The following is a 13,578-nucleotide window of genomic DNA, read 5'->3' as shown; positions in this document are numbered from 1 at the left end:
TGAGGCCCATTCCTACCGTGCACTCCGTTCTGCATTAGTGTATGAATATGCGTTAGTGAGGGTGGGAATATAAAGGTACTGGGGAAACCGGGGCATTCTGCTTTCAGAGAGCTGTCTAGAGGAAGGGTTACTTTGAAGTGTCCCTGCCCTTTTTCTGTGCGTGTAACTAGACACTCTCCTTTCACAGCACACAGGCTTCTTTTCATTCTTCCTGGCTTTAGTGGCACCACTGAGGTTAGTGACACCCGGTGCACCCAATAGAGCATCTGCGTGCACCGCAGGCACGCCCACCCAAAGAGGGAGCATGGCCTTGCTAGAAGGCGGCATGGCCTCGTGGCATGTCCCCGAGTTTCCTTACTATGGGGGCAAGCCCAGCACTCCCGAGATTGCCGGGCTGCCCCAAGAGACTCTCCCTGCACTGCTGGCTCCTCAGTGACCGAGAGCTGGACATGGCACAACAACATCACAGTGCCACACTTGGCTCCCAGTCACTGAGGAGGAGCTGGCATTTTGGTGTCACCCCTTCGGAGGGTGACAACCGGTGCAGCCCACATCCTCCGCACTTCCATAGTGACGCCACTGCCTGCAGTGATTGCAGCTGCTTAGATGGCTCAATTCCATTTCCAGTATGGTTTCCTGAAGTCACCTATTAATGCGTATGAGGCACAGCGGCTGATTATAAGTCGCACACCGCTGCGACCACTTTAGCAACTTTTGCAGTAGTAGCATCTGCGACTTTTGGTGGGGTGCATCACACGCGATGCATCTCGCCACTACATGCGTATCGATGTTTATTAACGCCATGTGCATGAAGATTTGCAATTAATAACGGCAAAGGACAGCTCTTCCAATAAGAGCTGTCCTTTGCCATATATGACCCAGGAGTCCTTCTGCGCTTGCCCGGGCATTGGTCAGCGCCTGTGTGAGCCACGCGGGACACTGGGAAGGCTCTTATTGGATACCTCTCGGGGAAGTGTCCGGTAAGAAGCCCAATGTTGGCATTGCATATCGGGAACAAGCTCCAGAAATTTTCCATTTACGGAGCTTGATACGTATGGGGATTGTGTTAAACCTCCGAAAGTGGCATTTTCTGAAGTTTGACTGCATTTTTGAGAAAAGTGCATCCCGCCCTTTAAAATAATGCTAGTATCAGCCCTTCCCCTGGTGTACAGCTGTGCATCAGAATGTACGAGGGCTGAGACGCCCACTTTATGCATCTTTAGATGCTGTAATTCCGCTTGCTGCGTCTTCAGACTCCAACATCGGCCCCACCATTAAAACTTACACCTGCCCCATTCTAGGTGCAGAGTCTCCATCAGAGCCCCCAATGTAAGCGATATAGGCCCTGATTCAGAGCCGGACGCTCTGACCAGAGCGCTCGCTCTGAATCAGGGCCCACCTCCATAAATATGGAGCGTCCTCCTGGACGCTCGTATAGCTGTGGGTCACCACCCACAGCCTATACAAGCGTGCAGGATGATGGTCGCGATGGTCTTGACCATCGCGACCATCGCCAGTGCGACCAGAAGCCTGCGGTTGAGTTTCTCAACCGCAAGGCCAGGAGTGATTTTGGCTCTATCAGAGCCAAAATCACTCCCACTGACATCACTAGTGATGTCAGTGGGGCCGGCTTCTGACGGTAGGCGTTCCCTTGGGAACGCCTCTGTCTGGCAGGCACGCCCCCGGCACGCCCACCAAAGGGGGTGTGCTGTCAATCAACATCGACAGCACGCCCCCTTTGATCAGACACAACGAGTGAAGGAAAGTCCTTCGCTCGTCGCGTCTCGCGCATGCGCACGACGGAGCTCCCTCCGTCTTGCGCATGCGCAGTGCACACCATCGACCCACTTGCGAGCGGACAGCCGCTCGCGAGTGGGTCTGAATGAGGCCCATAGAGCCGTATTCAATTTGAGCCGAGCTGCGATACTTTTTAGCGGCCCGGACCTGTTTTGTAGGCGGAAAAGTATCGCGCGCGTGCCCACTTTACCCCGTATTCAATTTGAAAGTACGCGAAAACGGTACCTGGCGAAACTTGAACAGGCGGAAAGTACTGTCAGTTTTGGGGAAATCAGCCTGACACCCCCAAAAGATGCTCTGACATGGGGGTTCCCTATGGTACCCCCCGATTTGGCTTGCTGCAGGTATTTGGTGTTTTTAAACGGGCTCAATAGCTGCTAAATAGCGTTTTTCTATACGTGATGCAGAATAGTATTCTGGAGTATTTTTTCTAGAAAATAACTTATGCCATCAAATTTGGGGTACTTGAAAATGGGGTCAGCATATTTAAAAGTTGCTAAAGTGAATTTGAAAAAAACTTGAAAAATCCACCTGCTGCAAACACCTGCAATCAAAAAAAACACTTGGGGCATACTTGGGGACCCCCCCCAGGGTCAAGTTCGCTGGTTTTAACTTTGTACCCCAACATTTTTTTTTTCCACCCCCTTTTTCAAAGTAATTTTTTGGGGTGTCCTTAAGTATTTTGTAAAACATTTTGACACAGTTTACCTTTGGGGGACTGTCTGAAGGCTGCACGGGGGTTCCCGCAACGTTGCACCCCAAAACCCCAATTCTGCACTTTTTTCCGCCTCCTATTCTTAGGCGAAACTTTTCCGCCTATTACATTGCATTGACTTTCCGCCTAGGCGGAAAGTCTTTCAAATTTAATACGGGGCAAAAGCAAAACAGGTGAAAATGACGTCATCGGCGAAAAAGTATCGCGTATCCGGACTTTTCGCCTCAAATTGAATACGGGCCTAAGCAGTTATGCGACACGGCCGTGACACCTCCCATAACATGATGAACCATCGCCGTGCTTCTCAATAGTCACATCCCAGTCACTGCCCAGCACATTTTCAATACATTTCTGATACCAGGCAATTCAATCGTTTCTGCGCCCCTGTTTGAAACTAAGACCCATGCGCAGTTGAAAAAACATCGACCATTTGCGCGAATATCACCATTGCGTGCAACTTTGTATGAGGTCTCCATGAATCATCAGAGGAGGAATTAAGCATTTTCCTACCGTGCCTGGAGAATGGACCTTTTGCTGCACTCCATAGGGTAAGAATCTTAGACATGTCAGGGGTCCTGGCTATGGGACCCCCCTCCCTCCTCGCTGTTTTGCTAGTTGGTTGTAGGGTGGTTACTGTGAAATACAGTTATATCATGGAGCCGTCCTTCTTTGACATGACCTATTTCTTTGCAATACCACGAGACAGTGTTTAGTGTCTGAAGGTCGTATACTGTAAGCAATGCTTTGAGCTCAGCTATGAGCATGAGGAAGTGTTATATTCCCCGAAATGCGCTTACAGGACAAAGACTGAGCAGCATCACACTGGAAATAACCCAGCAGTAACCAGTGTGGTGAAACGCTACGTAGTTCCCTCCCCAGTGGAGTCAGCGACCATCAGTAACTATAAGATCAGATTGTACGCCCACTTTTGTCCCCATTGACCTCCGACCTCAGAATAGTGAGGAATAGAAAATGTCGGGCCTGATTCTGCGTTGCACGCTGCCGCGACCGCTTCAGTGTTTTTTACCGCAGTTGCGTCTGCAACTATATGCTAATGCCGCTAGCGTTAGTCCTGCCCCTGGTGTACAGGCGTGCGCCTGAATGTGCAACGACTGGCGACTTTGAGTGACTTTATACGCTGTAATACCGCTTGGTACGCCACCATCGGTTGCACCAGCTCGCACAAGACCTATGGTAGGTGCAGACTTTCCATCTGAGTGTGACCTCCAATGTGAGCGATTAAACATTGGTGGTCCTGATTCATTACGGATCACTACTGCGATCGCAGCTGCGATTATGCACGCAGGCCTGATGCGAAAATAGGGCAATGACTGCAATCGCATAGCTATTACAGAGACGCCCAAAGCCAGCATAGAGACGCCCACTACCGCTTTCGCACAGCCGTAATACTTTGCAATCTTGCATATATACATTGGGAACATCGAGTAACATCGGAGCCTCACGCACAATTACAACAGGTCTGACCTTACTCAGAGATTGCTAACCTCGTCGCACGCAGTGAGCACACAAGCTGCGTATGCCATCGCAGTGGCTAATTTATGCACACCCCTGTAACGGCGTTCAAACGGACTGGCACGCCTGCTTTTCTCCGACCACCCCCCTGTCACCACCCCTAAAAGCTTACTTCCTGTCAATCACTATGCAATGGGTCTGCGTGATCGCAGTGTTGCCTTTGCGCACTGCGATGTATACATATGTACGCAACAATCGGCTGTCTGAGTGCGTAATCGCAATAGCGATCCGTAATGAATCGGACCCTGTGTACGCAATGACTTAAGTGACACGCCCTCAACAATCCCAAAACACACCCATAGGACGGACCATTTTCATGCTTCTGAATCGCCAAATCCCAGTCACAGACCAGGAACACCCAGCAAATTTCCAATACATTTTCCGATGCGTCTCACTAGCAACTATGCCTCTGTGTGTATCCTCTGTGGGCCACAGGCGCCGTATGAGTTTTTCGGGATTTTCGAGAACGCGCAGAAGCAGAAAATCGCTCAATTCCGTGAACATCTGCATTGTGTGCGACTCTCAATCAGGCCCTTTGTGCACACACAGGCGGCCTCAGAGACGTACGCTGATTTGTACGCATTGGCTGTGGGAAAATATGCAAATGTCGCAGTTGCCTGGAAGTGTATGGAGACGCCCACCGGTGGCTTTGCAAATCCAAACGACAGCGTACAAAGGCGCAGCATCGGTAACAGATTAGTCGATTATCGGGCTTCGAAGTAACCATGTTTACGCAGAATGGGCGCAGGAACTGAAACGCATGGCTTGAAAATGGGCGCAACACACCTGCGTTTCAATTCCCCCCCCCCTCCCCCCGATTGCTCAACTGCAAAAACATACGCACTGCGGCCATCTCTGAATCAGGCTCTCAGGCCTCTCGTCTCTACAATGACCAAACTGGCTATCTTTAATCAAAATAAATAAGATATTTGAATAATGAACGTCTGTGTTTTATCTTTAATTACTACACCGATAAGATCTGCAGCTATGTCAATAGAAACCTTAATGTGCAAATCTAATTATACATACAGAATTCTAACATCTTTGTAACCATCAGTAGAATTCACAAGTTTAATAAATCTGTTCCCAGTTAAACACCTTGTAGCAATAGCACCTTTGACATCTGGGTCTATTTCCATGCGTTAGTTTGACGTCATGGAACCGTTGTGTTGAACAATGAATGTCCTGTTAACACCTTCCAGCTGCAGGTAGACAAAAGAGGAAAATCGGTGACCACCCCTTTAGCTGATGTAAGCGAGGAGCTCACCCTCCTGTAACAGGATATGTGTAGTGTCAACACTTAGCACATGCTTACAAATTACTTTCCAACAGGAGAACTGCTGACCTTCTGTTTACTTTAACCCAAAACTTTGTCACATTCTTTATCTTCTGTCCTACTTGCAGCTGCTTTGTACATCGCAGGCCTTAGAAGTGCCCTTTTCTGTGTCCCTGATTTCCGGAGTCAGGGCCATATTAAGGTTTGTAGGGGCCCACAGGGCATCTAACTTATGGGGGCTCCTAACAATAAAATTGTCAATATGATATGCCAGTGATGTTATTAAAAAGTAAAGAATGGGTATGAAGTCCCGGCGGCTGAATAGTTCATATCCCGACGCCGGCAGCCCGAAGGGAGAAGATCGTAACAGGGCAGGTAAGTACCCTATCCCTACCCATCTCACCTGTAACCTTAACCCTCCCTTAGTGGTGCCTAACACTAACCCCACCCTTACCGTATCCTAAACCTAACCCTCCCTTAGTGGTACCTAACCCCACCCTTACCGTATCCTAAACCTAACCCTCCCGTGGGATGCCTAACCCTAACCTCTAGAGGTGCCTAATCCTAACCCCCCCAAAACTTAACCCCGCTACGCTATCTAAAGATAATCCTCCCCCGCCCCAAGCGGCTAAAGCTAAGGGCACCTGTCCTTCGGTGTTGGGATTAAGATAGGCGTCGGTATTTCGATGTCTATCTTAAATCCCTTGTCGGCATACGGCTGTCGGTATTGAGTAATTACTCCCAACACCACAAATTGTCCCTAAAGGTTAATGTCATACAAAATTTAAAAATCAGTTTTGGGCTAAGTTCTGAACGATATTCATTCAGAATATTGCTGGTCTGGCGTACTGGCCAGACCCTAGCGAGGATCTCCTTGCTCCCGCAGAGTTTTGTAGATGGACATTATACAGGAGGTCATTTCAAAACAGCTGCACCTAGTACACGTCCCAATGTGTGTGAGTGCATCTGGAATTCAGGTGGGGCTGGATGAGGGAGAGGTACATGCTGCACATGTATTTATTTTCATGAACATCCGGAAAGTGGCTTCATCGCATAAGTGCAACAAGTCGGGGTGAAATTGGTCCCATTAAGAGAATACGATGAGTAGCAAGTCCTATCAGCTCGGAGCCAGTGTTAAGTACAGCTCGTTTTGTGGAGGGACAAAAGGTGTGCGGCACACGAAACGCCCCAGAAAATGCCCCCACTTCAAGCTTTATTTCATTTCAGATGTCTTGTGCCACAAAAATTAAATCTTGTTTTTGCATTGTTCCCAAAATGTGGCACACCGATGCCTCTACTTAGTACTTCAGTAGGGATGCCTTCCGTCTACGGTTGGCCACCTTCAATTGATGGTTTTACCATCACTTCTCAGAATTGCGCAAGAGCGTCCGCCGTCTCCTTTACTCTGTGCATGCACATGGATATCCGATGATGTTTATCTACCATCAATGGCTACCCTGTCAATGAACAACCGTACTTCAATCTGCCCAACTCTACTCCGCCTGTGCAAAGATCTGCTGCGCAAATCAAGGCAAGTGGCAATCCCTTAGCTGCATCTGCACTGCGGAACAGCAGTTTTGCTCTTCATAAATGACACATAGAGGTGACGATTCAATGTTTATGGGGGGCGGCTATTTGATTTGGGTACATGTCGGAACAATTCAATTGGTGCACCGTTCAGGCGCGATATCCGGTGGCATCAGCATTTCTGCTGCGAGCAAATATGTGCGATCAACCCGTAGTTAGGGCGCCCAAACAGCAGCTTGGGTGCCCTAACCATGACTTTAAACCGGTTTAGCCGTTTTACATGGCAAAACCCAGACTAATAGGGCGCCATGACCACGATAATTAATGGGTGCCCAGAACAATTGAATTGCAACACTGGGCGCCCATTATCGACGCCCACAAAACAATGTAATCGCCCTCGAGTGTTGTCTATTACACTGCCTATATGTAACAGGGACTTGTACAACATAATTCCATTAAACTTGATCTAGTAACTCATATATCAGCTAGTTGCTTCATATAGCGAGAGGCAGAGCTTAACTAGACTTTTTGGTGCCCTGTGCCAGAGAGAAAACTGGCGCCCCCCATTTTTTAAATAGGGACATAAGATAGTGCACCTGAAAAAGGGCCATGGCCTCATGGGGGAAGAGATAGGGCAGCCAGGAGATTCTGGGGATAAAATAAGATGAAGCTAAAAGTGATAAGGATAATAAATAGGAAAAGTGAGAGGCCCAAACAACGCCCCCTGCCCTGCAGTGCCCTCGCACCACCCTAGTTACTGCCCTGGCGAGAGGTGACTCATGTTTGTGGTATCTACCTAAGCCATATACGTATAGTAGGTCCGTGCTCAGATCCGTTTACACCTCTTTGACAAAATGAAACAAATACACATAATCTAATATTTATTATAAGGATGACAAATCATTATAATCAACAATATCCTGCCATCTTCAAAGAAGTGTCAGGCTGTGTCTGTTTTTCTTAATACACACACAAACACCTCTATTCAAATTCAGCTCTTAATATAATCATCTCCTTACACAGAGCTGTGTTTGGGGTAAACAATAGAAGTCAGTGTGCACCCTGCAAGTGCTGCCATGAGACTGATGGGAGGAGGAGGAGGAGGAGATAGGAGCTGGAGGCAGAACTTGTTGGACAGCCTTCCACCTTGCTGCTATCAGCAGCAGTGACACTAGTATTTCCCAGCAGCCAGGGTGGGGAGAGGACAGCAGAGGCTGAGCTCTAGCACAGGTCCCTGTATTTAGGCTATACAGGGGCACAGGTCAGGAGGAACACTCTGATATACACAGGGAGTGAGTGGGTAGCATGCCAAGTCCTCATCACCTGGAAGAGAAGATTCTACTGCACTCTGTCACACAACACGTAGAAGGACAATGGAGATGGAGAAGGACAATCTCATGTGCTTGCTGAAGCTGCATAGCACAGAAGTTTTGGTGACACTAGAGCACAGTTCTCTGAGTTGGACCTTTAACAGGACATGGACCTGTGGGCACAAACGTAAGTGAGATGGTGGGGAGAGCGCCTGCATACAGTATACCTATAGTACCGGCCCAAAATTGTACCCTATAGATTTAATATTGTGTAAAAAGTATTATTGCGAAAAGTAGACTAAAGTGATTGTGCAATTGTATCATTCACAGTGATTATAACTGATTTAAATGGGATTATGAGCAGAAACACTGCCGCATAAGTGTGTTCCATGATCTGCAGGTCTGGCGGAAAAATGAATGGAGAGAGGGGTAATTGCCCTCCAGGGCCGTAGCTAGGGTAGTGCGGCCGGTGCCATCGCACAGGGCAGGGGGCGCTGTTTGGGCCTGTCAAATGTCTGTTTATTATCATTCTCACTTGTAGCTCTTATTTCATCCCCAGCATCTCCTGGCCTCCCCTATATCTTCCCTGGCGCTTCCCCATGAGGCCATTTCCCTTTTTTGGGTGCATTATATCCCTTTGAAAAATGAGGGGGGCTTCAATGCTCTTTCTGGCACAGGGCACCAAAAAGTCTAGTTACGGCTCTGTTGCCCTCTGTGTTGCCCCTATCTGCACCTTTTCTCAGTCACTGCGCCGGAACCCCCATTGTGAGACCTGAGATGTCCTTAGATCTATATGCCACAATTATTACTTCTGTCAGCGGCAGCATTTTCATTTAATTGTGTATCACCTGCCCCTTGCCTTCTGCAGACTCCAGTAGATCATTAATCAGAGCTAGTGAGTGTAATGAGTGAGCTGAACAGTGGAATTTGTATTGTTGGTTAGTACAAAGGGCAATTTCAGAATTGCAGGCAGCCACACACATCTGCAAACATCTCACACAAAGCAATCTGATATTCTATGGTAAGAGACACAGATGTCAGCTCCAGTGATGCTAACAGGACATGCACATCTGATTCCGGAGAGATAGCCAGTTCTGAACTAAAACCAGGTAGAAGTGTAGACATTTGGGGTAAAGCGGTGAAAGCGGGACTCCCTGTCAGTAATGCCATTCACATACATTGCAGCCAGACTCTTATTACTTGCTGCAAATAAGAGATAACAGAGACAAATAGCCCACACTTAAGCTGGGTACACACTGACTGGTCGATATATTGGGCGATCAATTGATCGGCTAATATATCTGCTGCACGTCGGCCAGTTTGTACAGATGATAGGTCTGTGAATGACGTCGTTCACAGACATATCGCATTGGCTGTGCAGCACAGCCGATGGACAGATATGTCTGCAGACATCTGTCCATCGCCAAGTGTGTACGGGCGATCAGCCGCTCCTCCCAGTATTCCCTGAGGTCACGTCTGTGCTAGCAAGTTAGGAAGGAGACAAACAGAAGAGCCGCCAACTGAAGAGTCACCCTTCTCTGTCACAGGCATAATGTGAACTGTAGGTACTACAATATGGCATAATAATGAACTGGGGGTACTGTGTGGCATAATAGGAACTGGATGGGCACTGAGTGGCATAGTGTGCACTAGGGCACTACTATGGGGCATAAAATAAACTAGGGCACTACTATGGGGCATAAAATGATCTAGGGCACTTCTATGGGGCATAAAATGAACTAGGGCACTACTATGGGGCATAGAATGAACTAGGGCACTACTATGGGGCATAGAATGAACTAGGGCACTACTATGGGGTATAAAATGAACAACTGCTGCGGAGAGAGCTGTCTATCTAGAAGCATTGGGACAGGGGCCCTTCATAATGTTGCTATGGGGCCAGAAAAGTTCTATGTAAGCTGCGCAATTCTGCCATATGTATGTAGCAGGATTATCTAACTGATACATAATTTTTAACACATGTAAAATACGTATAATATAATAGTAACATTTGAATGTTTTGTACATTTGATATTGCTTTGCTTAGCCGACTACTATTTGAGCTGTACTCACTGTTCCATTGCAGTCTACGCAACACATCTTCTTTTTGTGTTGCCACTCCCCATTACCTCCCGTCAAACGGTCGCTGTCTGTCGATCACTCTGCGTCCTCATTTACACTGTGACGCGACCCAAGCTCAGTGCACCTCCGTCGCATGCGCAGACCTAAAAATATTGGTCATTTGCGACTAATCTAAACTGCACCCACTTCTGAATCAGGTTCTACATGAGCTAATGGGAATCGGTATGAAATGCCGGCGGCTGAATATCCGCCCGATCAAATACCGCGAGCGGAAGACCGACGGTTCGAAATCCCGACGGGGTGGTAAGTAACCTAACCCGCCCCTCTCCCTACCCTAACCCTCCCTTAGTGGTGCCTAACACTAACCTCCCCCCATTGGTGCCTAACACTAACCTGCCCCCATTGGTGCCTAAACTAACTCCCCCTTCCCGCACCCTAAACCTAACCCTGCCGGGGGGTGCCTAGCCCTTACCCCCCCTTCCCCTAGCCTAATCCTAACTCTCCCTGGGGGGTTGCCTAACCCTCCCTGGGGAGTGCCTAACCCTAAGTCCCGGTTCTTAAAGCTGACCTTGCTTTTAATATACCTCACATCAATAGTGTTAATTGCTCCGTGCATCTATATTTTATCTTCCACCACTCATCCTACCTGTCATGTGTTGAGAAAAGTTGTGTTAGTTGTTAAAGAAAAAACATCACTTTTGTCATAGGGGACATCAGCTGATGACCATTGAATTAGAATTCAGGGAAAAGTCCAGAGACAGTTTAGTAAGTTGGATTGGATAGATGCCAAGTACTTTCTTTCTCTGTATTCCAGTAGACAGAAAAATGGGTCTGTTGTTTCCTTGTTCTTTGACTGACTGTCACCCTTATATAAACCTTCTAAGGTCAGGATGTTCAAAGTATATTCTCAGAAGATTTCCTGCAGCAAAATATCATGTGTACATAATGGGCATGCCTATAAATACATTACTTTGCTCATGAGCATTAACGCTCGATTCATCGCAGCCGATATCGAAAATTGATGCCATGAAAATGCCAATTAGAAAGTGTTTTCTTACAGGTCACGTGGCTTACATTATTATTTGGACTACCACGATTAAAGAGTGGTTACTGGGCTTTAAGAATGACTTGATTTTAACTCCCCTGTATGCGAAGCCTTAGGCCAGTGTCTGATAGTCCCTTCTGAATGCCACTTTACTTGTCACTTTTGGTTGCTATGGGCAACAACTCCACTTCTAAAAACCCGCACTTTAGTAAATATACTCCATAATGTGGAGAAATTGTCCACAGCAACTAATCAGCTTCCATCTATTGTTGCACAGTTTAGAAAATAACAGGTTGTTGCTGATTGGTTGCTATGGGCAACATCTCCACTTTATCCCTCTTGAAGGTGCTAAATCTTCCCCTTTGAGAGAAGCAATGTAGGCTAAGCACCCATGTGCATGAAATCTATGGCCCTCATTCAGAGGCGCTCGCAAGAAGCGAGCGCTCGTTCTGAACGAGGGCGGCCGCTTCAGTTTTGAAGTGCGGCCTCCTGGTCGTTAGCTTAGCGACCGACCAGGTTGATGGTCGCGATGGTGAACACCATCACGACCATCGGGGCTTGCGACGAGACCCTAAGGTTGGGTCTCGGCAGCCGCAAGCCCCAGGGAGCTTCCTGCTCTGAAAGAGCAGGAAACTCCCCACTGACATCACTGATGATGTCAGTGCGGCCTCCCACAAAACGGTAGGCGCTCCTTAAGGATCGCCTCCGTTTTGGAAACCACCCCCCCGGCCCGCCTACAAAACGGGGCGAGCTGTCGATCGACATCGACAGCCGCCCCTTTTGCAGAGAGCTCCGGAGCGAGAGAGTTTCTCTCTCGCTTCGGGGCTTGCGCATGCGCAGGGCTAACTATCGACCCGGTTGCGAGCACTTCGGTGCTTGCGACCGGGTCTGAATGAGGGCCAATATTTGGTAGAGTCTTCTGTTATACATCATTCAATGAGAAATGTTGTTCACTTAACGCAAGATTTGTCGTTTGTCAGTCGAATTGAATTTATGCAACAGGATACATATAAATATTAAGCTAGGTACACACTATGCAATAATTAGGCCGATCAGCCGATTTTCAACTGCACGATCCGATAATCGCAGAGTCTGTACACAGCCCCTGGTGCTGATTATTGTGCCAAAAATACTAGTCAGCGCAAATGATTGGACCTGACCTGCTGCACGACATTTCTTCAAAACGATGAACCGATATTGTGCACACTTTGTGGTGTGTATGAATTTCCGTTCATCTGCTGATAGTTCATTTAAAACTGTCACCTTTGTGACGATCTTAGGACAGATAATAATCATTCGAATCGGAACAATAAACCGCCACCTGACAAGTCTGGACACAGAAAGCGTAAGTGACGTCATTGTCGGCAGTTCCTGCGTCCACAACCAATATATCTACAAGTCTGTACATTCGATATCGGATGATCTCAAGATGGTTTAATCACCCTGAAAATCGTAAAGTTGGTCGGGTCGTGAGTGAAATAGTTAGCCATTGTGAGCGGATACTCCCTAAATTATTCTTTGTGTTTCTTTCATGATTCTATGGGCCTGATTCAGAGCTGAACGCTCTGACCAGAGCGCTCGCTCTGAATCAGGGCCCTCCTACCTGTTTTTGGAGCGGCCTCATGGACGCTCGCATAGCTGTGGGTTACCACCCACAGCTTATGCGAGCGTCCATGATGATGGTCACGATGGTCAAGACCATCGCGACCATCGGGCTTGCGACGAGACCCTATCGGAGCCCAAATCACTCCCACTGACATCACTACTGATGTCAGTGGGGCCGGACTCAGACGGTAGGCGTTCCCATGGGAACGCCTCCGTCTGGCAGCCACGCCCCCGGCACGCCCACCAAAGGGGGCGTGCTGTCAGTCACCATCGACAGCACGCCCTCTTTGGTGCGAGACCCCGAGCGACGTATTTCTCGTCGCTCGCCGGGTCTCGCGCATGCGCACGACGGAGCTCCGCCCAACATCGACCCGCTTGCGAGCGACCTTCGAATGACCCCCTATGTTCAACACTCTCTCCTCTGTTAAGCAGGAAAATAATAAAATGTAATAAGTAAATATTTGTAAAGACAATTTAAAATAGCCCCCTAAACTTTCTACACACTTGTAGATATATTGTTCGTGGCCGCAGGAACCGCCGACAATTATGTCATTTCTGGTTCCTGTGGCCAGGCTTGTCTTGCGGCGGATTGGTAAGTGGATATGTACAAATCGTTTGTGCAGAACACTTACCAAATCGGTGGATGGGTCGGCCCATCGGGCAACCGGCCGATCCATCACTCAGGTGT

At 48.1% G+C, this 13,578-nt stretch overlaps 1 protein-coding gene across 2 annotated transcripts in view; it reads left to right on the top strand.

Annotated features, from left to right (window-relative positions):
* The first annotated feature begins 7,974 nt into the window (after window positions 1–7,974).
* The window catches only part of LOC148481481 (ceramide kinase-like), a 39,307-nt gene continuing 33,703 nt past the window's right edge, over window positions 7,975–13,578 (top strand). For both annotated transcript variants that reach the window (XM_088453514.1, XM_088453513.1), the window contains exon 1: window positions 7,975–8,345. In XM_088453514.1, coding sequence (XP_088309640.1) covers window positions 8,222–8,345 — 124 coding nt within the window. In that variant the 5' untranslated portion in view covers window positions 7,975–8,221. The remainder of the gene's footprint in view (window positions 8,346–13,578) is intronic.

This window comes from Taudactylus pleione, unplaced genomic scaffold (assembly GCF_031769625.1).
Source record: "Taudactylus pleione unplaced genomic scaffold, aTauple2 ptg000579l, whole genome shotgun sequence".
Taxonomy (NCBI): domain Eukaryota; kingdom Metazoa; phylum Chordata; class Amphibia; order Anura; family Myobatrachidae; genus Taudactylus; species Taudactylus pleione.
The sequence above is the reverse complement of the archived record's forward strand: the minus strand, read 5'-3'. Positions and strand labels throughout refer to the sequence as shown.